Below are 27,210 nucleotides of genomic sequence, written 5' to 3' on the forward strand. Positions count from 1 at the left end.
CAACAAACTGATGCAGCACTGGGGGTGCTCACTTAGAGGACTAAGCAGTGATGTTTTTAATAACCTCATATGCATACAAAAGAAGACCAAAGAAGAATTGATACATTCAAATTACGGTGTTGATGAAAAATATTAACATACAATGGACTGCCAGAAGAACAAACAAATCTTTCTTGGAAGAAGTATAGCCAGAATGCTGCTTGGAAGTGAAGATGGTGAGACTTCGTCTCATGTGCTTTGGACATGTTATTAGACGGGACCAGGCCCTGGTGAATATCATGCTTGGTAAAGTAGAGACTCTGAAAGAGCCGAAGACCCTCACCAAGATGGATTGACACAGTGCCTGTAACAACACAGCAATGATCTTAAGGATGGTGCAGGGTCGAGTATTATTTAGTTCTTTTGTTTATAAGGTTACATGAGTTGGGAACAACTCCATGGCACCCAACAACAGCAAAACCCCTGATCCGATAGAACAAAAGTCCAATGAAGGCAGGGATGTTTGTTTTTTTCACTGGTGCCTAGAACAGTGCTGGCCACATAGTCAGCCCTTGAAACTATTTTTTAAATGAATGTGGTAATCAGACAATTGCCTCTAAAGTCAGGTAATTATGCCATTCTTTAGAACCGGGATTCAGTCTGTGCGAGGTCATTTCAATATTGTTGACAATGTTGCCATCTAGTGGTCATAGCAATTTCTAGCTAGCTGAGGGCTTTCACATCTGTGGGGATGACTATTCTAAATTAGGATGATATATGTGCCAAATGAACCTTAGGGAGGAAAGGAAAAATTTAAGGACTGGGCTGCTGTGATCCACAGGATTTTCATGGCTGATTTTCAGAAGCTATGTTAATGACATTGGTGAAGAGCAGTCAATCAGGAGTGAATGTTTCAGTGTGGAACCCTGGAGTGACAGCGTGAGACACACAACCAAACTCATCTGACCTTTCTGGAGCCAACTTTTCCGATTTGGATACAATACCATGTCCTTCTAGAGGTTGTTGTTCAAGTGAAATGAGGTAACACACAAGTGAGTGGCATGTAGTTGTTGTTAAGTTCTGTGGAGTCTGTTCTGACTCACAGTGGCTTAGTACAGGGTTTCTGAAGAACAGCTGGTGGGTCTGAACCCCCAACCTTGTGCTTAGCGGTCCACTGCTTCGCCTACAGCACCGCAGAGGGGCATAGTAAATGGTTGCAGCTACCCCTTTCCTTGAACCGACTGCATGACACATAACCACCACCACCACCCGTTTCCTTATTTTTGCAGGTGTTGGGTTTTTGTTATTGCTGAACAAACTTCGGAAGAGCCTCAGAGGAATAGCTCAGGGCCTGAATATCAGAACTAGAAATAGTGTTGGAAAGAAGCAGAACACTTTCAGAAAGTTCATGCTTCTCAACTGAAGCAGTTCCCATGCACAATATGCAAATGGAGCTAACAGGCTAACAAGAGAATGAACATTAGGTACTAGCGGTATTAGTTTCCTGGGGCTGCCATAACAAAGTACTACAAACTGAGCTGTTGAAATCAATAGGATTTCATTCTCTCCCAGTTCTGTAGGCAAGAAGTCTACAGTGAAGGGAACAGCAGGGCCAAGGCTCCTTCTGAAACCTCCAGGGGACCCTTGCCTCTTTCAGCTCCTGACAGCCCCAGGTATTCCTGGTACCAGCATAACTCCAACCTCTGCCTGTGTTTCACATGGAGGTCTTTCCTTTATGTCAGTTACCTTCAGTTCTTATCAAGACACCAATCATAATGGATTTATGGCCTATCTGACTCCACTATGGAGTCCTGGTGTGGCGCTGTGGGTTAATGAGCCGGACTGCAAAGTCGGTAGTTCAAATTCACCAGCCGCTCCTCAGAAACCCTATCCAGAGTTGCTATGAGTCGGAACCGAATCAACAACACTTAATAACATCAACTCCAGTATGGCTTCATCTTAATTTGATTACATCTTCAAAAATCCTATTTAAAAATAAGGATATACTCATAATTATCAGGGGTCAAAACATGAACATATCTTTCGAGGGGATACAATTAGATCCACAAGACCAGGCTTACAGGATTCTCCCTAAGGTCAGATCAGTTCCCAGGAAAGGGTGCAATACTAGCTGCTTATAGGTTCAACTAATCCTGGTGTGGAGTCCTGGGGTGGCGCTGTAGGATACTGCACGGTCAGTGGTTCAAACACACCAGAACTCTATATAAGATCGCTATGGGTTGAAACCAACTCCGTGGCACTTAACAACAACAACAATCCTGGTGTGATGCTGTAGGATAAAGCACTGAACCACAAGGTCAGTTTGAACCACGAGGTCAGCAGTTCAAATCCACCAGCCACTCCTCAGAAACCCTATACAGGGTCATGATGAGTCGGAACTAGCTCGATGGCCCTTAACAACAACACTGTGAGTTCCCAGCACCCATGTGTCAGTGTTTAGTGGATTGCAGGTTACTAAAAGTCATTTGAACTACAAGCTCGGTGGTTCAAGCTCACCAGCTGCTCCTTGGAAACCCTACACAGGGTCGCTCTGAGTTGGAATCGACTCAATGGTACTTCACAACAACAACAACAACAAAATGCTGGAAGCTAGGTCATGTACATTTCAAATATCAACTGGGTCACCCATGATGAACAGGTTTCAGCAGAGGTTCTGGACTAAGAAAGACTAGAAAGAAAATTTGCAAAAATTTAGCCAATGAGTAACATAGTGTCCGAAGACAATGTTCTACATCCTACTCTGATGAGTAACGACTAGGATCTTCGAAGCTCATGAGCGCCTATCTCCAAGGTGCAACTACTGGTCTCTCCACGTGTGGCGGAAAGAGAGCGATAAAAATCGATGATTCTTGGAATCAGCTAGTTCAGTTGGCCAATAAAACACGTGAACAGTCTGTGCACCTCTAAGACCAGAAGAACTAGATGTTGCCAGAAAGAGTGGGAAAAAATGTGAAACAGAACACAAAAATTATCAAAAAAAGACCAGGTTTACTGGTCAGAAAGAGATTGGAGGAAACCTTGGCCACCCTTGAGGTCTGGAACGGACCTTGTGGCCATATTTTCAGCCAAGAGGTAGATAGGTATAACATGAGGTATGCTCATCAAGGAATGGTCAAACCATTCAAGATCAAAAGGATATCATTTACCTAAGGACAAAATTGAGAAGTGCTGGGAAGGAGGGTGGAATGGAAATAAAACTCCCAAACAGGAGAAGCGGGATAACTCTTGTTGCATGGTGCAAATGGTTAACACATTCAACTACTAACTGAAAGGCTGGAGGTTACAATGCACCCAGGGGCATCTGGGAAGACCTGACAATCCACTCCTGAACAAATCAGCCATTGTTAACCTCATGGAGCATCTTTCTACCATGATACACACAGGGCTGCCATTACGCAGAATTTACAGGAAATTTGTCCCAAAGTCAAAAGTACAAAAAAAAACTAAGACTTAAGGATCATAAAAAGAATGCTGTCCCCTAAAAGTTTATATAAGGAGCTCTGGTAGCATAGTGGTTACGAATCGGGCTGTGAACCGCAAGGTCAGCAGTTCGAAGCTACCAGCTGTTCCGTGGGAGAAAGATGAGGCTTTCTGCTCCTGTAAAGATTTGTTGTTGTTGTTGTTGTTGTTAAGTGCTGTCGAGTCGGTTCCAACCCATAGCGACCCTGTACAGGGTTTCCGAGGGTGTAAATCCTTACGGGAATAGAAAGCCTCATCTGTCTCCCGCGGAGCGGCTGGTAGTTTTAAACCGTTGACCTTAAGATTCGCAGCCCGATTCGTAACCACTACGCTACCAGAGCTTTACAGCCTCGGAAACCCTGTACAGGGTCACTATGAGTAGGAACTGACTCCACAGCACTTAACAACAACAACAAGAGTTTATATGGAGTCCTGGTGTGGCGCTGTGGGTTAATGCACCAGACTGCAAAGCCGTTTAAACTGCAAGGTTGGCAGTTCAAGCTCATCAGCTGTTCCTTGGAAACCCTATACAGGGTCGCTATGGGTTGGAATCGACTCGACAGCTCTTGACAACAACAACAAGAGTTCATATGCAATTGACAATTACACCTTTCCTAACAGAGAAGAGCAACAGCATATTGCCAGTATTTTCCTTCATTCTAATTAATTCTTCACAGTGGAACCTAGATAGAGAACTGCTGTAACTCCAGTGGCCATTCAGCGGAGGCTGCCATTTTGACACAATAAATACCGTCTGTCTTTGTCTCAATGTATTGAGAGATTCAAATCTGCACTTATTACAGGTCTCAGCACTTTCATGTTCCCTGTTTTTCAAACATGCAAAATAACGGCAAAACAAAATCAAATATTTAATAGACGACCCAAGCCCTGCTGTGTAATCACAAAAATGGCAGCACCTTTACAAGAGAAACACTGGTGGCAGGCAGCATCGACGTGCCAACACTCCGACAGTGGCCTGTCAGATGATGGACAAGCCTATGTACATCATGATTAATACACAGCATTCATGAGGCAGTGGGGGAGAGCAAGTTTAAAAGTACCAGCTACCCAAGAGCTGAATACAAAATGTTGAGGGCTCCCTACATTTAAAAAAATAAAAGCTTCCAAGAGAAAATATACTTTTCAGATTCAATTCTATGAACTAAAACTGATCATTTCATTAGAGAAAGGAAGTTGACAAGCTGAATTTGAGCCATAACAATGGGAAGGACACCTGCATCCTAAATCCAACAGCTCACTGCAGTTTGCGACAGCGTCACAGATCTCTGTTCAAAAGCTATCACTACATAGCAGCCCAACTCATAAGCCACTATGTTACCAGGGCCCTTTCGTGCTCCCTTTAGAGAGCTATGTTTTGTTTGGCTGAAAATTCAGCCATGGGAGTGAGTTCATATCCAAAACTAAAGGGTGACTAAGGGCAATATAGAACTTTTTCTTACATTTTTTTCTAACAGGTTAGTGGTAAGAAACTGATATTTTATGTTCCACAACCAGCTACACACTGAATCCTATTATAGCTAATGATCTTAAGCCATTCTAAGGTGTTTTTTCCTACTGATATAACTTTAGGAAACGCTAAGCATTTCCCTAAGTATACAATGTTATTATCTTCATAAAACCATCGTTTATTTCCCATTTCTAATATCCACACACTTCTGTAGTTCTCCTATCCCACTGCCTCGGTGGATGCTTGCAGAGAAATTTAAACAACAGTAGGAAACCACCAACCAGTTTTGTATTTAATGGGAATGCTTTGGGGATTTCACCATTAAGCATGATGCTGGCTTTTGATTTGAGTTACATGTATTTTATGTCATCTAAGAAGTATCAATATGTTTAGAATCTACTAAGAGTTACTGATTTTGTCAAATGCTTTTCTCTGTAACTATTGAGATGACCATATGTGTTAACTTTGTTGATTAATTAATAATGTATAGTAGATTAAATTACTAGATATTCTAATGTCAAATCATTATTGCCTTGGTAGCATAAATCCACTGTTAATGACATACATTATTTTTTTCAATTGGCTGCTGATTTTGTTTGTTAATATTTAGGTCTAGCATTTTTGCCTGAATATTTAATGGTGAGATTGGTCTGCTATTTTTTAATTCTTTGTCAACTTTGGAATCAGTAATAATCTAAATGGAAAAAAATAATTCATCTTTTTATTCATTATATTTTTTAAACCAAATTGTATGTATGTGTGTTATTATGCAATCAGTCTTTAGAACAGTAAAACCACTCTTTGGAAACACAAAGAATGTCTCTCTCTCTCTCTCTCTTTTTATTTATTTTTTAAGTCACATATAGTTTTCATAGATTCAATTATTTAACACTTAAAGTATACTTTTGGAAAGCTAGCCTGGAACATGCTGTTTATATGTAAAGAGTAGAATGTATAAGTATGCTACCTTTTAACGCTTACTGTAAATTAATAATGATATATTTGAGTAATTTTCCCATTTTAGGTAATTTAGCAATATTGCTAGCATCATTCTAAGAGTTGTTGCTGTTAAGTGCTATTGAGTTGCTTCTGATGCATAGTGACCCTGCATAGCATTTCTGAGAACTTCAATTGTTTTAATTAAATATTGTGGTACTAGAAAGCTTCATCTCCCTCCTGTGGCAAAGGCTCGTGAGCTCGGCCGCTGACCTTGTGGCTTCTGTCCATGCTTACTCTGTTGAACCATGCTCCCTTTCTAAGAGTGAGACCATGAGAAAACTTATGTATGAACTCCAAAAGACTCTTAAATAAATTCTCTGGTATTTTATGCTTTCCGTGTTCTGAACTCAGATACATTGGCTACAACAAGTCTTTGTTGATTCTCAAGAAACTAGTAAAGTTGAAAAAGTCCCTAGGCTCCAGCTACCAGTGTCCTGAAGCAACTCTAATGTCCTTTACTCTGCCATCGCTGCTGGGAGAGGAGAGGCCTTCCAGTGTCCACAGTATTGGGGCAAGTGCGGTGCTGTAGGATAAGAAGTAAACCACAAGGCTGGTTTGAATCACAAGGTAAGCGGTTCAAACCCACCAGCTCTCCTCGGAAACACTATGCACGGTCGAAATAGAACCTCTGCCAGAGATTTACAGGGTTCACACATTTCATCTGCATGTCTCACCAAGGTAACGCCCAGAGCACATACCACCTGGCCTGGATCTCAAAAGGATTTTAGACACACACACAGACACACAAAATCATACACACACATACACATACGACAACAAATAGACAATTAGACAGAGAGAACAGTGGGTCTCCCGTTACCTTTTTGTTTATCATCCACCTCCCCACTAGATGTGAACTCCTTGTGGGCAGACACACTGTCTAAATGAAACAACTCTTGGCAGAGGAGGTGCTCTGCAGATCCCTTCTGAGGGAATGAGGGAATGAATCACTGAAGTAAAGGGACAGCCTGGGAACCTCCTACCTGGATTGCTTCTCACACGGCTCTCAGCCAGCTCAGCAATGGCTCCAGATGTCATGGTCTTTTTCAGGCGAACAGCTCCTGATGTGGTGGTGCTTCCTGGTTTGTTGAGCATGTCTTCACTACTGGCCCTCTTCAGCTAAGAGAGAGGTAGGAGCGAAAGAAGCTGAAGTGAAGTGTTTTTGGTAAGCGGTACTATAAATCCAAAAAGCACTGAGTTGAACTACACGCCCAGCATGAAGCATCGGTGCTCCCATGGTAGAAAGTTTGCCTTCCATGTAGGAGAACCTGGTTCTAGGCTCTGCCAAGCAGCCTCACGCACAGCCAGCAACTGTTTGTTAGTGGAGGCTTGTGTGTTGCTATGAGGCTGAATAGATTTCAGTGGCGCTTCCAGATTAAGCCAACACCTCCAGGCTGAAGAGGGGAACTCAGCACAGTTAAGGGGACTCTTAACACAATCATGCAAATGATACACACATGGTTCTGCTTTCCTCTGTCTGAATTTCTGGCATCACTAAAATCAGTCAGTCAGACATGAAGAAGTACAGAATTATCAAGTTCATACCAACAGGCCCACAAAGCAAAGGCTCAATCTGTAAAATCAGCATGGGGACTCCAATAAACGTGAACACATCTATAAGTAAAACTGTCTCTCAAAACCTGACCAGAGACTCTTCCCTGGGTCACCACCTAGACATGGGGGCATGAGGTAAAGCTTTCTTCCCCCACCTTCTATAAGGGATTGGTTGCTGGAGGTTTAAGTTCTTGGTGAAAAGACAAGTGGAGCCACCAGGGGGCAGGAGTAGTTGGCAAACACTGAGAAGATTTACGATTGGGGCACGCGAAAGACGACATGACTTTGTACAGAAACAAAGATGGCACCAGTGATGGCAAGAATAGCAAAGGTGGTTAACAGCAGGTGAAGGAACAAGGACGAATGTCTAGGTATCCCTGTCTCCAGCGGTGTGGTTCTCAGGGTCAGGGCTAGAGTCGGAGTTAGCAGTTAGCAAATGCTGTAAATGTGAGTTTGCGTTTGTTTACAGTGGTGAGGAGAGAGTAGGGATGTAGGTGCTAGGGTTGTCAATTTGGCTCCTACTCATAGCAACCCTATGCACAATGGAAAGAAACCCTATGTACAATGGAAAGAAACCCTATGTACAATGGAAAGAAACCCTATGTACAATGGAAAGTGTCTGGTCCTGCACCATCCTCACAACTGTTCCCATGTTTGAACTCATTGTTGCAGCCACTGTGTCAATCCGTCTTGTTGGGGGGTCTTCCTCTTTTTCTCTGACCCTCTACTTTACCAAGCATGATGTCTTTCTCCAGGGAGTAGTTCTTCCTGATAACATGTCCAAAGTATATGAGATGAGGTCTCACCGTTCTCCCCTCTAAGGAGCACTCCAGCTGCACTCCATCCGAGACAGACTTGTTTGTTCTTCTAGCGATCCATGGAATATTCAGTGACACCATTATCCAAATGCATCGGTTCTTCTCAGGTCTTTCTTAGTCACTGACCAGCTTTCACATGCACTTGAAAATACAAAGATGTCCTCAGAGTCACAGCTTTGCTCTTTAATACCTCCAAGAGGTCTTTGGCAGTAGATATACCCACTCCATATGTCATTTGACTTCTTGAATGTTATTTCTATGAGCAGTTGATTGTGGAGCCAAGTAAAATGAAGTCCTTGCTAACTTTAATCTTTTCTCCAGTTACCATGATATTGTTAATGGTCTAGTTGTGAAGATTTTTGTTTTCTTTACATGAGGTGTAATCCACATCAAAGGCTGCAGTCTTGGATCTTCATCAGTAAGTGCTTCAAGTCCTCTTCACTTTCAGCAAGCAAGGTTATGTTACTGCATATCACAGGTTGTTAATGAGCCTTCCTCCAATCCTAATACCATATTCTTCATACAATTTAGCTTCTCAGATTACTTGCTCAGCATACAGATTGAATAAGTATGGTGAAAGGATACAATTCTGACACACACCTTTCCTGATTTTAAACCACTCAGTCTGTTCTAATGGCTGCCTCTTAGTCCTTATACAGGTTCCTCGAGAGCACAATTAAGTTAAATGTTCTAGAATTCTCATTCTTCACAATGTTATCTATAGTTTGTTATGATCGATATAAATGCCTTTGCATAGTTAATACAAGTAAACATCTTTCTGGTATTCTCTGCTTTCAGTCAAGATCCATCTGACATCAGCAATGATATATATGTGGAGATTTCAAAGAGTTTGTAGAAAAACTCCTGTCTCACATATACGAGGTTCCCAGTACACCCACACCACCCATCTGCCATACTAGTTTATCACACTACGGTGGCTTGTGTGTCACTGTGCCACTGGTGTTTCAAGTACCAGTAAGGTCACCCAGGACAGACAGATTTTAGTGCAGCTTCAAGATTATGACAGATTAGGCAGAAAGGTGATCTACTTCCAAAAATTAGCCAATCAAAACCCTGTAGCTCACAGAACACTATCTGATACTTCAACTCACTTCCTTTGGAAGCATCATCAGGAGAGACCACTCCCTAGATCAGGGTTGTGACAGTGGAGGGCCAGTGAAGGTGAGGGAATCAATCCCTCAGCAAGCTGGAACTGACACAATAGCTGCAAATATACCGACAATCGTAAAAATGGCTGAGGGCCAGATAGTGTTACATTCTGTTGTGCTTAGGGTCACCACAAGTCAGGGCTGACTGAGTAGCAGCTATCAACAACAACAAGGTTTCCAACAATTACACGGGAGAAAGACTCCTGGGGACAGAACGCTTGGCACCACCTCCAATGTCGGTGTAGACTATGTGAGCTACATTTCTAAAATGGAGCAGACGATAGTCTTATCTCTAGGGTTGTGCACTTAATTAAGGATATAAAGGTTGGTTTTTATTATTAATAGTATCGTTACAACTCTTAGGAGCTCAGCCTAAGGCTACTAAGTTTGCTGTCTGAAAGTTTTACTAGTGGTCCCTCCATGGTGGTTCTCCAGGCTGGTAGCAACAGAAACATCGCTATATTTATAAACAAAAATTCGGAACTAAAGCCTGAAGTATTGTATTGTGTTGGACCAGGTGACTGGCTGACTAGTCATATAGCTCTAGGCTAGTCAGTATACAGGGACTCAGTTCATCATCTACAAACAAATCAAATAAGACCCTTCTCATCTCGTATGTTCTAAGTTTGAATGTCAGGTTTTAAAATTTTTTCTGATCAAAGTTATTGCTGCAAATGGAAAACTTGTGCTCAGAGCACAAATACTAGATAATATAAAAATACCCAACCTCTCTGAATTTCGGAATTGTTTGAAGAATGTGTCAAAGCCTTCATGACCCTACACTGAGGCTCTTCTTATTGGTATCAGTTTACTACCCCTGTTGATGCTTCTTACCAGTCTTAAATCAGAAACTCTGCATTTCTGAGGGTCTGCAGTAAATGCCAAATAAGGTACTAACAGACTGAATGTACACTTTGTTGCAAACCCATTGAATCTTGACAATTAATACTATGGTAGATTTTAAATTCATGCCACAGACAAATATGGAAATGCCATTACTGGTAATCTAGGGTTTGAATAAGGAACTCAATAGCGTAGTGGGTTATGAGTTGGGTTGCTAACTGCAAGATCAGCAGTTCAAATCTACTAGGAGTTTCATGGGAGAAAGAAGAGCTTTCTGCTCTCATAAAGATTTATAGCCTTGGAAACCCTATCCATGGCACATAACCACCACCAGGGTCTGAATAAAGCAATATTTCACACCTAAAATGATATAATAAAGGGAGCTCCGGAGAACACCCTCTTACTTCTCCCATGAAGGCAATCCTAAATATAAGCTTCTATTACATTTTTAAATATCCCCCATTTCAAGGGGATGCCAGCCACTGAAGAGGCTTTCAGATCTCATTTAATCTGACCGACTTTCAACTTATACAGAGGTATGTCTCCCATCACAGAGCTGAATGGCAGGAAGAGGTGTGCAGGGGGGAAGCAGGGGAACTGACTTTGGAGCTGAGGTCGTGGGGAGCCCAGAGCTGCACTATACAAGTGGAAGCCTGGGGGAGAATGACATGAGGAAGAACATCAGAACAAGAATGCCCTTTCACCTTCTTGTTCCTGTGCCGGAAGCTTGTTGGGTCTGTAATTTCTCGGGCTCTGTTCCTTACCATTCTGAAGGCTGTAATTCAGTTACACATTTACTGAAAGCCTGCAGTACCTCACATGCAGAGCCTACAGGCGTACTTAACACATGGTGTGCATATTGGGATGCATCACGAACCTCTTAACAACCACAAAAGAGAGGATTCCTTTTTGTGAAGAGCGCTGGACTGGCACAAAAACAAAATACCACAAAAGCATAGAAAAGAGCAGAAGAATCGGGAGAAGACCTCATTGAGAAGGGACAATGAAGCTTTCATCAGGCAGAGAAGGGCAGAGAGGCAATCTGGAGGTGGCAAGTGTGTGGATGAAGGGGCAAACACTGGGACAGTCTCTTCCCTCATGGAAAGAGATCTGGGGCAAGGGCAGGGGCAGGCAGTGGGCTCTTCACTGTCCTGAACACAATAAGGAATTTAGATTTACTGACTTAACAATTTGTTGTTGTTGTTGTTAAGCGACCCTATGCAGCTCAAAACACTGCCGGCTCCTGTGCCATCCTCACAATCCTTGTTACATTTGAACCCATTGCTGCTGCTACTGTGCCAATCCATCTTGTTTGGGTGGTCTTCCTCTTTTTGGCTGATCATCCATCCACTTTACCAAGCAACATGTCCTTCTCCAGGCACTGGTCCCTCCTGATAAGTCCAAAGTATGAGAGACAAAGTCTCGCCATCTTGGCTTTTCAAGAGCATTCTGATTTATTTGTTCTTCTGGCAGTCGTGGTACTTTCTGCATTCTTCTCCAACACCATAACTCAAATGCATCAATTGACAACAAGAGCACCAGTGTATCTTAAGTCAAATGATTTGTCTCTGTGCTGGAGAGAAACCTTCCTAAACAAGGCACAGGAGTAACTGACTGGGGGCAAGCAGAGGCAGCAAGGTCTGGGAGGCAGTGTGAGTACAGAGATCCCCGTAAGAAGCTGAGATTCTGCTTTGAAGATGAGGAAAAGAAGCCTATTTTGAAGTTGAGAAAAAGGAACAGGAAAACAGGCAACTGGAAAAGAATTGATTACGGAGAGCTCAGCATGTGCCAGGCCCTTGTAGATTCCTCTGGATCTTTTTGTCTTATTCAAACCACAACTCTTTGATGTTGTATGTGAGAAAACATATTAAATAACTTGCTTAAGACTATATGGGTGAGGCAGAGCTGGGATTTAAACTGTGTTTCCAAGGCCTATAGTATTTCCACAATACTACAGGGTTGAATAACAATGTGAGCACCTTCAACTGGGAGTCAAGAAACTCCCCACTCCCATACCCCACAGGGGCAAGGGTAAGGAACAAAGGCATGAAACGTTGGCAAGGCAGTGCAGACTCGTGGCCAAGGGCATGAGCTCTAAATCCTGACTGCCCAGGGTTTGAAGCCACTTCACCTCTCTTGACTTCATTTTCTTCATCTGTGTTGATATTTGGAAGAGGTAAATTTCAAGTTAAGGATGAAAAGAGAATGTCTTAGAGGGTGGAGCTAGTAGAGTCTGAATGCTCCTAAGAGCCTGGCTGAGTGCTGGGCATTCTCTTAAACCTCGGAACAGTGAGGCTGGTACTTTTTGTCCCTATTTTACAGGGACAACCAGAGGTTGAGAGGGACCAGAAAACCATGAAAGCAGGTATAGTCTGCCACCACTATAGAACATGCTGGTTCCTATCACAACCCTGGGTCAAATAATTATTTAGTTTATACTATTTTAAAAGAGAGCAGGAAGGTGGGTTAATAAAATTTCTGGTGCCTAAAAAAAAAGAGAATGCCTTAGAAAAAGATTAAGGCAACGAAATGGGGGTTCTAGAGGGCACAGCAGAACATTAAACGAGCCATAACCTCTCTGAACCTTAGGTTCTTCTTCTGATATGTCTGTCCATTCAGCAACATTAGTAAATCTCTATGGTGTGCCCACGATATACCAGGCACCACTAGAGATAACATGTCTTATCTGGTATTCTGGGGATTGAAAATGCAGGATATACAAAACTCGTTAGCTCAGCACACATGCTCAATAAATGATGCTGTTGTGAAGTGCCCTTGAGTCAATTCTGACTCATAGCCACCCTGTATACGGTTTCCTAGGAGCAGCTGGTGAGCTTGAGCTGCCGACTTTGCAGTTCAAACTGCTTTGCAGTCCAGCGCATTAACCCACGGCACCATGCCAATATCCGTCAGTAAGTGATGTTGTTGTTGTTAAGTGCCATCAAGTTGATTCCAACCCATAGCGACCCTATATAGGGTTTCCAAGGAGCAGCTGGTGAGCTTGAGCTGCCGACTTTGCAGTTCAAACTGCTTTGCAGTCCAGCGCATTAACCCACGGCACCATGCCAATATCCGTCAGTAAGTGATGTTGTTGTTGTTAAGTGCCATCAAGTTGATTCCAACCCATAGCGACCCTATATAGGGTTTCCAAGGAGCAGCTGGTGAGCTTGAACTGCCAACCTTGCAGTTCAAACAGCTTTGCAGTCTGGCACAGATGCTCTTCAAAGTACTGTTATTTTAGCTGTAAATACAATGCTAGTTCTAAAACCCAATCCTGAGTTCCATTTTGCCAACCACACACAACTTACTCTCCTTGTTCTTTCTTTTGCTTTTACTTTGCCTCTTCTTTGCCTTGAGAACTCTATTCTGTACCATAGATAGTTCTGATACTGTCTGTATCAGGCAACAGGATAAATAAGATGCGCTATGGACTTCTGCAGTCCTGGTGTGGCACTGTGGGTTAATGCGCTGGACTGCAAGGTCAGTTTGAACTGCCAGGTTGGCAGTTCAAGCTCACCAGCTGCTCCTTGGAAACCCTATACAGGGTTGTGAAGGGTCAGAACTGACTCAAGGCACTTCACCACAACAACAACTATGGGGGATAGAACGAATGCAGGAATGCTTTAGGTCTTGAGAGTTTCATTGTTAGAAAAGGATCTTTCATTTAGTCAAATTATTATTATTTTTTATATCATTTTTATCATCTATAGATGACACAGGGTCGCTATGAGTCGGAATTGACTTGACAGCACTCAACTACAACATGGATTCCTTGTGTGGTACTGGAGGACCAGCTGTTCCTCGGAAATCCTACACAGGGTTACTATGCATCAGAACCAACTCGATGGCACTAAACAACAACATGGATTCCTGGTACTGGAGGACCAGCTGCTCCTCGGAAATCCTACACAGGGTTACTATCCATCAGAACCAACTCGATGGCACTAAACAACAACATGGATTCCTGGTGTGGTACTGGAGGACCAGCTGCTCCTCGGAAATCCTACACAGGGTTACTATGCATCAGAACCAACTCGATGGCACTCAACAACAAGAACAATATGGACTGATCCATAGGGTGTGTCTGACCCAAGTCCTGGTCTTTTTAATTGCTTCATATGCATACAAAAGTTGGACAATGAAAAAGGAAGACAGAAGAAGAATCGATGTGTTCAAAGTGTGATGTTGGTAAAGAATACTGAAAACACTGGACTGCCAGAGGAACAAACATGGTGGTGGTGGTGGTTATGTGCCGTGGAATCGGTTCCAACTCAAGGTTTCCAAGGCTGTAAATCTTTATGGGAGCAGAAAGCCTCATCTTTCTCCCGCGGAGCCGCTGGGAGTTTTGATCTGCCGACCCGATTAGTAATCACTACATTATCAGAGTTCCTTGCAGAACAAGCATAATCAGACTTAAAATAAATAAAATCAGAACATTTTTTAGAAGTAAAGATGGGAAATTCAATCCACTTAATTTGGACATGTCATCAGGCAAGACCAGTCTCTAGAAAAGGATGCCACGTTTGGTGAGGGTCAGAAAAATAAGAGATGCCCTCAATGAGATGTATCGATACAATAGCCAAAGCCAGTGGACTCAAAGATGGTGCAAAACAAGGCAACATTTCATTCTATTATACAGGAATTGGGGCTGATTTAATGGTGGCATTGTAGGATAAGCACTGGACTGCTAACCACAAGGTTGGAGGTTCAAACCCACCAGCCACTTCTTGCAAACCCTATATAGGGTTGTTATGAGTCAGAACTGACTCAACAGTACTTAACAACAACAACAACAAAAATAATGGGAAATGATAAAGTCAATAAAGTGGGTAACAGCAGAACACTTCATGTTCTCTGTACCATCCACAAGGGATTCATTGCATTTAGAAAGATTCCTTGCTTAGAAGCTTTCCCAGGAGGCAGGACATAAAGATTAAAAACCAATCCTACCTGTCTCCAAAGCAAACAGCCGAAGCTATCTTACTGTATCACTATTTTCTGGATGCAACATCAAAAACGGAAAGCCACTAGTCTAAGTTACTAATTCTTGTTCTTTCTCTATTCATGGCTGCATTTTTAGCTTTGTTTCCTGGTCATTGAATGTGGATTTAATATCACTAGTGATTTTTGGTTGGTTACAGAAGATTCCTATGAATATAAGCACTTCAGTGTTGTTTTGATACGCTTAATAAGAAGCTGCATCGATATTTAAGCTGCCGAGCACCTGCATATATGAAAGCTTACAAAAGGAAAAGGTTTAAATAGTTCACAGATTAAAGTAACTAAGAAATGCTTCTCATTTCTCCAGAGATTTGAGGGGTGGGTAATGGATTCAAAGCTCTAAAATCATCACACATAGTATAGTCCAGGCTTTGATGGTAGATAACATGTTATGGTTGGAATGTTGTTGTCATTGTCATGTGCCGTGGAGTCGGTTCCGCTCATAGCGACCCTGTACAGGGTTTCCAAGGCTGTAAATCTTTATGGGAGCAGAAAGCCTCATCTTTCTCCCACGGAACAGCTGGTAGTTTCGAACTGCTGACCTTGAGGTTCACAGCCCGATTCGTAACCACTACGGTACCAGAGCTCCTAATGGTCCTTAAACTTGAGCATGCATCAGAATCATGGGAAGGGTTTGTTGAAAGGCACACTGCTGTCTGCCCTCTCCTACCCCTCACCAAGAGTTTCTGAGTCCTTAGGAATTGAGTGTGGGGGCACTGGTGTGGTAAAAGTCACCTCCCACGTGGAAGACTGGAGACCTGGTGTGGCACTGTGGGTTAATGTGCTGGACTGCAAAGTCATTTAAATAGGAAGGTCGGCGGTTCAAGTTCACCAGTCACTCCTTGGAAACCTACTCGGAACCAACTCGACGGCACTTAGCAACAACAGCAATGAGGAAGACCTGGTTTTGATTCAAAGTCAACATACTGTTTAAACAGCCACCATATGATTGTCAATGGAAACTTACGTGTTGCTATGATATGCTAAGAGGAGCTTCAACTAAGACAGAGTAGGAAGAAAGGCCTGGTGATCTGGAAATCAGCCAATGAAAACTCTTGTGGGTCATAGTGGTCTGATGCAAAATAGCCAGTGATAGGGATGGTGTAGGCCAAGCAGTAGGCACTAAGTCAACTGCAGTTGACAACAGGAAGTCTGGTTTAGGACTTGAGAATTTGCATTTCTGGGAAGTTCCCACGTGATGCTGATACTGCAAATTCAGGGACTACATTATCAGAATCAATGGTTTACAGCAGCACTGTCCACTGAAGTAAGATATGAGCCATATCATGATTTTATATCACTACACATGTAATTTAAAATTTATAACATAAGCATATAACAAGAGTGATTTTAAAAGTTCATGGAAAAATGTATTAAAAGATAATGGACTTTTCCACAAACTTTTTGAAGCTCCCTTGTATGCAATTTATCTATCATTTGTAAATTTATAATAATTTTATAATACAATCAAATGCAGTATTAGGATCAATTTTAGTAATACATTGTATTTAACCCAATAAATCTAAAATATTATCATTTCAACATGTAACCAATATAAAATACATTAACATTTTACTTTTTTTTTTTCCTAACTATTCAAAATCTGGTATATATGTTATACTTCCAGTAAAACTCAAGTTTGACGATTCACACACATTTCAAGAGTTCAGTTGTCACATGCAGTCATTATTAGGTGCCATCGAGTCAGTTCCAACTTACGCGACCATAGGAAGAACTGAACGTAACACTGCTTGGGCCGGTGTCCCCTCACACTTGTTATGTTTGAACCTGCTGTTGTAGCTACAGAGTTAATCCATCTCTTTGAGGGTCCAACCTCTTTTTCATTGACCCTCTATTTTACCAAGCATGATGATGTCCTTCTCCAGGGACCCATCAGCCCACATGGTAACAAGTCCAAAGTTCATGAGACGAAGTCTTGCCATCTCGCTTTAAGGAACATTCTAGGCGAACTTCTTCCTGGACAGAGTTGCTTGTTCTCCTGGCAATCTGTGGCATTTTCAATATTCTCTGCCAACACCACAATTCAAGTATTGACTTCATCTCCAGGCTAGTGTCTACCATATTGGACAGTGTCAGTTGAGAACACTTCCCGAGAATGATTACATAAGAGAAGTCTCTTCTGAGGAGGCGCTGTAGGGTAAGCACTGGACTGCTAACTTCTTTTTATGTTTCTTGTGTCCTTTAGTATTTTGCCCATGTTGTTAACTGCCATCTAGTCGGCATCATAGCATCCCTGTATAAGGTTTTCAAGGAGCAGCTGGTGGTTTCTGAACCGCCCACCTTGCAGTTAGCAGTCCAGCATGACAACATATGCAGAATTACAGTGCACTAGCCTCACGTGCCTGGGTGGTCTCTCTCTCTCTGAGGTACGGAGACCTACACCTCAGACTGGAGAGACCACTAAGGTGCAGGGGCCAAGGTGAGGGCTGCTTGCAGAGTGGAAAAGGGGGATATTTCCTGCATTGGAGAAAGCAGTTTGCACAGCAGAAAAGGAATCCTGTAAGAGATAGGCTGCTTTCGAACTCAAGGGCAGACTGGTGAGAGTCTACTGCTGGGAACCAAATGCCCACGTCAGCAGGCACCAAAACAAAGATTTCACATGAAATCTGTTGGACCATGAAAAACTGAAACTGAAGTCATCAATATGGAAAAACTATTGCCATAGCTCACTTATAAAAGTAACATATGGGATAGCGCGGTAAGCAAACAATATATCATGTGTAACTTGTTTAAAAATACAGTACTTCTGAAAAATCAGTCACTGAAAACTTTACAGGAGCACAATTCTACTCTTACACATATGGGGCTGCCATAGGTTAGGGTCAACTCAATGAGAATATTTTGTTAGAGTTAGGGTCAACTCAATGGTTTATTTTGTTTTTTGTTTTTTTACTATGTAGCAGGCACTATGCACTGGACCTCAAGGTTGGTTTGAACTGCAAGGTCAGCAGTTCAAACTCACCAGCCGCTTCTCAGAAACCCTATACAGCGTCGCTATGAGTCAGGACAGACTCAACAGCACTTAACAACAGCAACAACAACAAGGACATACAACATTGAGCAAAAGAGTTCTGCAAAGGTCTAAAAAAGCAATGATGTCATTTTGATGACTAAGGTGTGTTTGACTCAAGCCATGGTCTTTCCAATGGCCTCAAATGCATGTGGAAAGTAGACAGTGAAGAACGAAGACAGAAGAGTTGATGCATTTGAACTGTTGTGTTGGCGAAGAATGCTGATTATACCATGGATTTCCATGAAGAAAAATCAGTCTTAGAAAAATAAAGCCAGTAGTGAAATGGTGAGCCCTTGATTTCTTTACGTTCTAAACCCTTGCTTAAGAGGGAAACCCTCAATGAGACGGATTGACACAAAAGCCAAAACAATGGCTTCAAACGTATCAAAAATCATGATGATGCCACAGCACTGGGTAACGTTTTGTTCTCTTTTACATCAGGGCACCATGAGTTGGAGGAGCCAATTCAATGGCAACTAAAAACAACAACTGGGGCAGAGTTTGGGAACACATTTTATAAAAGCGCCTGTCCTCAGGAAGTGAGCTTGCCTTCTAGTCATGGGAGTCACAAAGGACCAGTCAAAGGAAAAGGATTATCATCTTTGGTCAAGTGGAGGATCAAAGAAGAAGAACCAACAGATGTGTGTTGGAAGAAGTGCAGCCAGAGTGCTCCTTGGAGGACAACATGGCCAAACTTCACCTCTCATACTTCAGACATACTGTCAGGAGGGACCAGTCACTGGAGAAGGATATCATGTTTGGTAAAATGAAAAGGTTGGAGAAAAAGAGGAAGCCCCCCAGCAAGATGGATTGGCAAAGTGGCAATATCAATGGGCTCAAGCATAGCAGCGATTGTGAGGTTGGCCCAGGACTGGGCAGTGTTTCATTCTGTTGTGCATGGGGTCACTATGAGTCGGTACCAACTCAATGACACCTAACAACAAAAACAATCTACTGCTAATAAGCACCGAGAAGGAAAACAGTTGCGTAAGGTGAACATATGAGGGCGCCAAGGAGGCATTTTGTAGAGAATGGTCAGGGAAGACCTTTCTGATAAGGTGGTATTTGAGCATAGACTTAAAGGAAGTTAAAAAAAAAAAAAAAAAAAGCATCTGTGCAGAATCAATCAGAGGTGGGAGAGAGGGACAGGAGCACCAAGGAGAGGAGGCAGTAAAGGCCCACAGTGTGGCAGGAGTGTGCTTAGCAGGTCAGAGCCCAGGGAGCCAGGGCAGAATGGAGTGCCGTGAAGTCAGAAAGGGTCTCATGGGAGTCAGTAACCATTTAGAGGACTTTGCTTTACATTCTGTATAAATCTGTAAACTACTGGAGGGTTTTAAGAAGAGAAACTGCATGACATGTCTTCAAAGGACTGCTCTGGCTTCTGTTAAGAGCAGAATGTAGGGCGCAAAGTCTTCCAAAGTAGGGCAATCATTTAGCCAACCAGTGTCACAGAGGACAGTGGCCTGATCCAATTGCTGATAGGGAGGTGGTGGGAACTGGTTGGATTAAAGAACGTTCTTAAGCTCAGAGGGACTGTGTGTTGCTTATGGGGTGAGGATGGGACTCTAAGAGGGATGGCTATTCAGGAGGAGCAGGGAGAAGGAGAGCGGACAAAGGAGGAATCAAGATTCAGTTCTGGACATAATACATTTGACATCGTTTTTACGGTATCTAAAGGGCAACGTCGTGTCAGTAGTTGGATTTATGAATCTGGAGTGGTCCTGGCTGGAGAGGCAAGCTTGGAAGTCATTCACATATAATATTAAGAGATAGGTTTAAAAGCATGAGAATGACACTGCTACCTAGAACGACTGTGTTCAATGGGAGAGTGCTGTCCCTCAGGAAGATGTTGAGAATTGGTGGGGCCATTTTTAATTGTCAGCATGACTAGAGGTATTTAATTGGTGGGAATACAGGAACTCTAGATGTCCTGCATGTAACAGTCTTGCACAAGAACTGTTGCACATATGCACAATCTTTCCATATTCTGAAGAGCCTCATGCAGACGGAATACCTTTTTTATTGTCTAAGCCTAGAGTCTCCCTCCATTTTTGCATCTAAACCAATGTTTCTGGTACCATTTTCATATGCATGGAACAGTCTAAGAATTCAACCAGCATCATAAAACAAGGAAAGACTGTTTTTTTTTCATTCAGAGCTTTACCAAGAGTGCTCGCTAATTCAATACCATCATGTTACTCACTCTGCAGTAACCTTCCTGGATCTGAGTCACTGAAACGAAACCCTTCAACAGTCTGCCACATTCATTGCACTCCAAGAAGCGTCTAAGGCCTTTTAGTGTCGTTATGCTCGAGAATTTATGGATGCAAGTAGGGGTCACTTAATCATAAACGATTTTCCGTTTCTTTTTCTATTCTAATTATCAAAGACAACAAGCGTTGTGGGATGACGTCAAGAACATCATACGTGATGAAAGTTAAAGGTCATAAAAAATACATCAAAGAAAGAAAAGACTAAAATAGATGTCAGAAGAGACTCTGAAACTTGCTCTTGCTTTCTAAAGAAACTGGAAGAAATAATAAAGTAAAAGAGTTTTCAAAGAATGGCTCAAAAAAACACAAAGTAAAGTATTATAATGAAATGTCCAGAAACCTGAAGTTGGATTACCAAAAGGGAAGAACACACTCAACACATTTCTCAAGGTGAAAGAATTGAAGAAATAATTCAAGAGTTGAGTTACAATATTGAACGATTTTATGGGCAAAATGGAATCTTGTTGTGGCACTGTGGGTTAATGTGATAGACTGAAAAATTGGTTTAAACTGCAAGGTTGGCAGTTCAAGCTCAGCTCGGAAACCCTATACAGGGTTGCTATATGTTGGAACAAACTTAATGGCACTTAATAACAACAACAATGAGCAAAATGCTCCAGACTATCTCTCATATTTTGAACATATTATTATTGTTGTTGTGTGTCGTCTAGTTGATTCCAACCCAATAGCGACCCTGTATAGGGTTTCTGAGGAGTAGCTGATGAGTTTGAACTGCTGACCTTGTGGTCAGAGCAACTTTGCAGTCTAGCACATTAACCCATAGCACCACACTGAGACTCCTATACTATTAGTAGTAGGGACCAGTCCCTGGAGAAGGATATCATGCTTGGTAACATGGAGGGCCAGCAAAAAAGAGGAAGACCCTCAACAAGATGGATTGGCACAATGGCAGCAGCAATGGACATGACAATGATTGTGAGGTTGCCGCAGGACCAGGCAGTGTTTTGTTCTGTTGTGCACAAGGTCACTGTGAGAAGGAACACACTCAACAGCACCTAACAACAACTAACAACAAATGGGCAAAATGGAGTCCTGGTGTGGCTACAGGATAAGCACTGGACTGCCAACTGTAAGGTTGGAGGTTCAAACCCACCAATTGCTCCTTGTTGCTGTTGTTGTTAAGTGCCGTCAAGTCGGTTCTGATCCATAGCGACCCTGTACAGGGTTTCCGAGGTTGTATATCTTTACGGGAGTAGAAAGCCTGATCTTTCTCCCACGGAGCGGCTGGTAGTTTCGAACCGCTGACCTTAAGGTTCGCAGCCCAATTCGTAACCACTACGCTACCAGAGCTCCTTGGAAACATTATATAGGGTCACTAGAATTTGGCACCTATTGGACAGCACTTAACAGCAATAACATGGGTAAAATACTAAGACACAAGAAACACCAAAAGGAGATAGAAGGAATACACACAGACTCACTGTATCAAAAAGCATCGATCAACGGTCAACATTTCAGGAACTGGTGGTATAGAAGGAAGAAGTCCAAGCGGCACTGATGGCATTGACACAAAACAAGGCTCCAAGGTTGAGAAAATACTAATTGAAATGCTTCTAAAACCAGATGCAAGGCTCACTGGTCTATGCTAAGGGATTTGGACAACAGCTACCTAGCCAACCAACTGGAATAGATCCGTATTTGTGCCCATTCCAAAGAAAGGTGTTTTAACAGAATGTGGAAATTATCAAACAATGTTAATATCACATGCAAGTAAAATTTTGCTGAAGATAATTCAAAAACAGTTGCAGTAATACATCCACAGGGAGCTATCAGAAATCCAAGCCAGATTCAAGAGGAAAACATAGAATAAGGAATATCATTGCTGATGTCAGCTAGATCTTGACTGAAAGCAGAGAACACCAGAAAGATGTTGACCTGTGTTTCATTGACTATGCAAAGGCATTCAAGAGATGAGGTTTTTCTGCTCTAGCATATTTCCAGCCTCAGAAACCCTATACAAGGTTGCTGTGAGTGGCAACTGATTGGACAGTGCTTAACAATTTAATCAGGTGTTATGTGTAACCACCACCCATAATCGTTACCAAATTTCCCATCACCATAAGCATAAACTCACTCCTTCCTTAATCCCTTCCTTCTGCCTCTGGACACCACATTTGCCTATTGTTATTTCATGTGAAGTGAGATCATATAATATTCGTCATTTGTGATTGACTTATATCACTCAGCATAATTTTTCAAGGTTCATTCAGATTGTAGCACTAATATCAGAACTTCATTGCTGATGAGCATTTCTTTGTACGTATGTAACCCTTTTTGTTGATTCATGTATTCATTGATGGACATTAGGTTGTTTCTCCATAAGGTTTTCAATGGCTCAATTTTCAGAAGACAATCACCAGGACTATCTTCCGAGGTGGACTCAATAACTGAGTACATTAATCCTTTGCACCTCCCAAGGACACCTGATCCAAGGCAGAGAACCTAGATTTGTTCAACATTTTGCAAATTTCCTTTCTCTACCCCAAAGCACTTCTGCCATGACCTCTTTTGTTCATTAAGTCCTGTTGGGCGCTGCTCACCCTCCATCAATAGTCCACTAGGTTTACTTATTGCACTCCTCAATCCTCCCAATGCAGGAACCACCTGGGGACCCAACAGCGCTGCTCTGCACATTTTGGTCCATACCTTGCTGAGTCGAGACTCAAAAGCCAACGAGGTTGAAGATTTGGAACTCTTCATGCCGGAAGTAGATGCAGGGAGAGGCCGCACACGGTCAGTTCCATGGCTCCCAGTTTTGGCAACCGGGCTCCAGGGTTTGGCTGAGCTCCGCATGTTTGCCCTAATGGATCCGTCTTTCTAGAGGAGATCAAAAAGAAAAACATGCTTCTGTAACTTAAACCTGCTGAGTGATATCATACAACTTTACTCCTATACCACAGTCATCATTGCTATCCAGAGAACGAGGTCTTATGATCTGACTGCAAATAGAACTCTGTTCCTGAAACTCTATTCCTTTATACTAGGGTCAATTTTTACAACTCCACAACAACTTTTTACCAAACTGCTACAACCTATGGGTAATATTATTGTTGTTCTAACATGAATTTTCAGAAAAATGATAGCTCTGTCTCAGTCAGTGACACCTAACACAGCATGGTTACCACGGACTTGACCTCTGACTTCTGGAAATGCTACTTGGGACTGCAGGGACCAGTTGCAGATTAGGCCATGTGATCCATGCAGTTTTCATTGGCTGATTTTTGGAAGTAGATGTCCAGCCCTTTCTTCCTAGTCTGTCTTAGCCTGGGAGCTCCACTGAAATCTACTGAGCTTCATAGAAACGCACGAGTCTCTACTGTCATGTTGTTGTTGTTGTTAAGTGCCATCAAGTCGATTCCGACCCACAGCAACCCTGCACAGGCTTTACAAGGAGCAGCTGGTGAGCTTGATCCACCGACCCGGCAGTTCAAATGACTTTGCAGTCTGACGCATTAGCCCACAACACCACACCAGGACTCCCTACTGACATAGGTTAAGTAAAAAGTTCTAGCACTGAGCTACCTACTACTGTCCCCAACATTCAACTAGCCCATAAAGCAGGTCAGTTACATCAAAGCATAATATGTCCATATGTCTCCGTGGTGACAAAAGAACACACAACACTTCAAGCCAAGTTATTTGCTGCTTTCAATTGTTTGTTGAAACTATGTGCTTTCTGTAATGGAAGTCATTTCGGAATGACATGAACAAAAGTTTTTTAAAGGTAATATGAACATTGATACAATTAGTGGGACACACATGTCCTGAGAGATCTCTGGCACTGGGGTTGGTGGGATGAGGGTCATCCTTTCAGATTTACACAGATGGATAATGGCTTCCCACTAAACCCCAGAGGCAGAAGACAGAGGTGGGCACTATCTGTCCCCCAGGTCACAAAATGGTTGAATATACATGAATAAATTATTTGAAAGCCGTATTTCAGAAAACCACAGAAATTACGTTTTTTTCCTCTCTTGGATAAAACTGGGTATCATTTAAAATTAATAAAGCGCATTTTATTTGGTCACACCTGACATAATAGGGCAAGGTTACTGCTCTAACTAAAGTATTTTATGGAAAAAAAAATTGCTCAAAGTAGCAGCAGTTGAAGATCTAAGGGAGAGAAAAATCAGCCTACAAAAACATGGAAGGTAGCTCAGTCTGAGTCTTGTTATGGGAACTGCCATCCCTGAGGTAGGTGTGATCCCCACAAATCCTTTCACCTCTCTAAGCCTCCATTTCTGACATCAGCAACATATTGAGATCTCATCTCCACCCTCCATCCGTCTGCTGTGCATGTAGGTTGCTATGATGCCACCAGTTTTACAAACACCATCAAGGTCACCCATGGTGGACAGGTTTTGGCAGAGCTTTCAGACTAAGACAGACTAGGGAAAAGATCTGGTGAACTACCTTGGAAAATCAGCCAACATTCTGGGTAACAAGAGAATATTGTCCAATATAGTGCTGGAAGATTAATGCTCTAAGATAGAAGATACCTAAAGTACTCAGTGGCTGTAGTAATGATCATGAAGGTGACTCAGGACCGGGCAATGTTTCTTTTGTACGTGGGGCCACCAGGAGTTGGAGCCAACGCCATGGCAAGTGACAACAGCAACAAGATGTCATCCAGCTTCAACTCTAGCTCTGTGTGTTCCCTGGTCTCTCATCGTCAAGATTAGAAGAATGCTAAAACTACAGGTAATTCCTTACCCTTTCAAAGACACAAACACAAAAATGTACTGAAATAAATATCAACCAGTGGTAAGTAACTGCAGTAGCCAATTCACAGGGCACTCACTGCGCCTGGGGATCATAGCTGATGCTAGTATACCTGCTTGCCTCCCCTAGGCCTTTATTCCATACCACTAGCCACCTCTATAAAAACAACAGATGGCTTCCCTGAAGTCTGGTTCAGGCCCAGTCTTCCTTCTGTTCTTGTCTCCATTCTCTAGCCAGAACAGAATTTTCAATTGACAGATTCCCATTTCTATTTAAACCAAGGAGTGTGTGTGTCCCTGCTACCTGAGGCTACCAGAAGCTCACTCCTTTTCGCACAATTGTGGAAGCTATGTGCATGTGTTTCCAGATGAAAATGCGGTTCTAAAGATTTTACAATATGCTGTCTATAGTGTTTCTGAGAAAAATCAGTCAGGTTCTTAGTTACACGATCAGCTCAGAACCTCATTAATCCCAGCTTGGCTCCAGGTATCACAATTTTTTTTTTTTTTCCATAAAAAAGCAATTTACTTGGCATGCAGTTTATTTATGTTTACCACTGATTTCTTTTTCGTTCTCAGCCCACAATTTCTAATGTTGGTTTCCATAGCAACAATGATAGAATTCTTAGGTTAAAACTTATAAAGTGACGACTAATTTTATTAGGACTCACAACATAAAATGAGCTAACATAGTCTGAATTGAAGAGAATTTTACCAATTGTTACATGATCAGCCAATACATGTCAGTCAATCTGACTCACAGTGATGGCTTAAATACAATCATCTGTTTCATTAAGGAACCCTTTGATGTCCTGATCATAAAAACCAGTTGCCATGGAGTCACTCCTGACATATGGTAACCCCATGTGTGTCAGGGTAGAATTGTGCTCCACGAGCTTTTTCTTTTTGGAAGTGGATCGCCAAGGCTTTCTTCACAGGTGCCTCTGGGTGGTCTTGAAAGACCACTTTTTGGTTAGCAACCAAGCACATTAACTGTTTGCACCATCCAGGGACTCTACTGCGATTACAGCTGTTCAGAAATAGCTATTACAGGATCCACTTTATGAAAATGTAAGTTGATTCTGAAATGTCTGTATATTTTACAAAATTTGCCCAGGTCAATACCTCTCATTTACTGACTCAAAAACACCAGCATGAATATGAAAACCAACAGGAAGAGGCTGGAAAATTCCCTTGTCATCTTTTCATCCCCAACATTTCAGAAGTTTAAGTCTTTGGTATCAAAAATCTATCTCTGTCAGAATTTAAAGGTCTACAATAATAGTGGGTGATTTTAATACACCGTTTTCAGAATTTAAAGATCTAAACTGCTCTCTTAGTCTCTGGCAACAAATCCAGTAGTTTTATGGGCAGTGCATCTACTCACCCTTTTAAATCCTATTTCCTTCAGAATTGATCTAATTAATGACCCACTCCCATAAATCTGCCACCACTCGTCTGTCAGTTTGTCGTACTGTGGTGGTTTGTGAGTTGCTGTGATTCTGAAAGCTATGTCACTGGTATTTTAAATACCAGCAGGGTCACCCATAGTGGACAGGTTTCAGATGAGCTTCCAGATGAAGACAGACTAGGAAGAAGGAGTGACGAATTACTTCCGAATATTTAGTCACTGAAAACCTTATGAATAGCAGGGAAACACTGTCAGATATAGTGCCGGAAAATGAGCCCCTCAGGTTGGAAGGCACTCAAAACGCAACTGGAGAAGAGCTGCCTCCTCAAAGTAGAGTTGACAAAAAAGAAGAACATGCTCAGCATTTCTCAAGCTGGGGGAACTGAAGAAAAAATTCAAGCTTCAACTTACATTATTAAAAGATTCTCAGGGCAAATTA

General features: G+C 42.2%; 1 protein-coding gene across 1 annotated transcript in view; it reads right to left on the minus strand.

Moving 5' to 3' along the window:
- The window catches only part of SPECC1 (sperm antigen with calponin homology and coiled-coil domains 1), a 309,636-nt gene extending 286,204 nt beyond the window's left edge, over window positions 1-23,432 (minus strand). Inside the window, exons 1-2 of the mRNA XM_006875909.1 lie at window positions 23,286-23,432; window positions 6,910-7,045 (exon numbers count right to left, since the gene is read on the minus strand). Of these exons, the coding sequence (XP_006875971.1) occupies window positions 6,910-7,045; window positions 23,286-23,432 (283 nt within the window). The remainder of the gene's footprint in view (window positions 1-6,909; window positions 7,046-23,285) is intronic.
- Between the last annotated feature and the right edge of the window lie 3,778 nt (window positions 23,433-27,210).

The sequence above is a fragment of the Chrysochloris asiatica genome, unplaced genomic scaffold (assembly GCF_000296735.1).
Source record: "Chrysochloris asiatica unplaced genomic scaffold, ChrAsi1.0 scaffold00346, whole genome shotgun sequence".
In the NCBI taxonomy this organism is placed as follows: Eukaryota; Metazoa; Chordata; class Mammalia; order Afrosoricida; family Chrysochloridae; genus Chrysochloris; species Chrysochloris asiatica.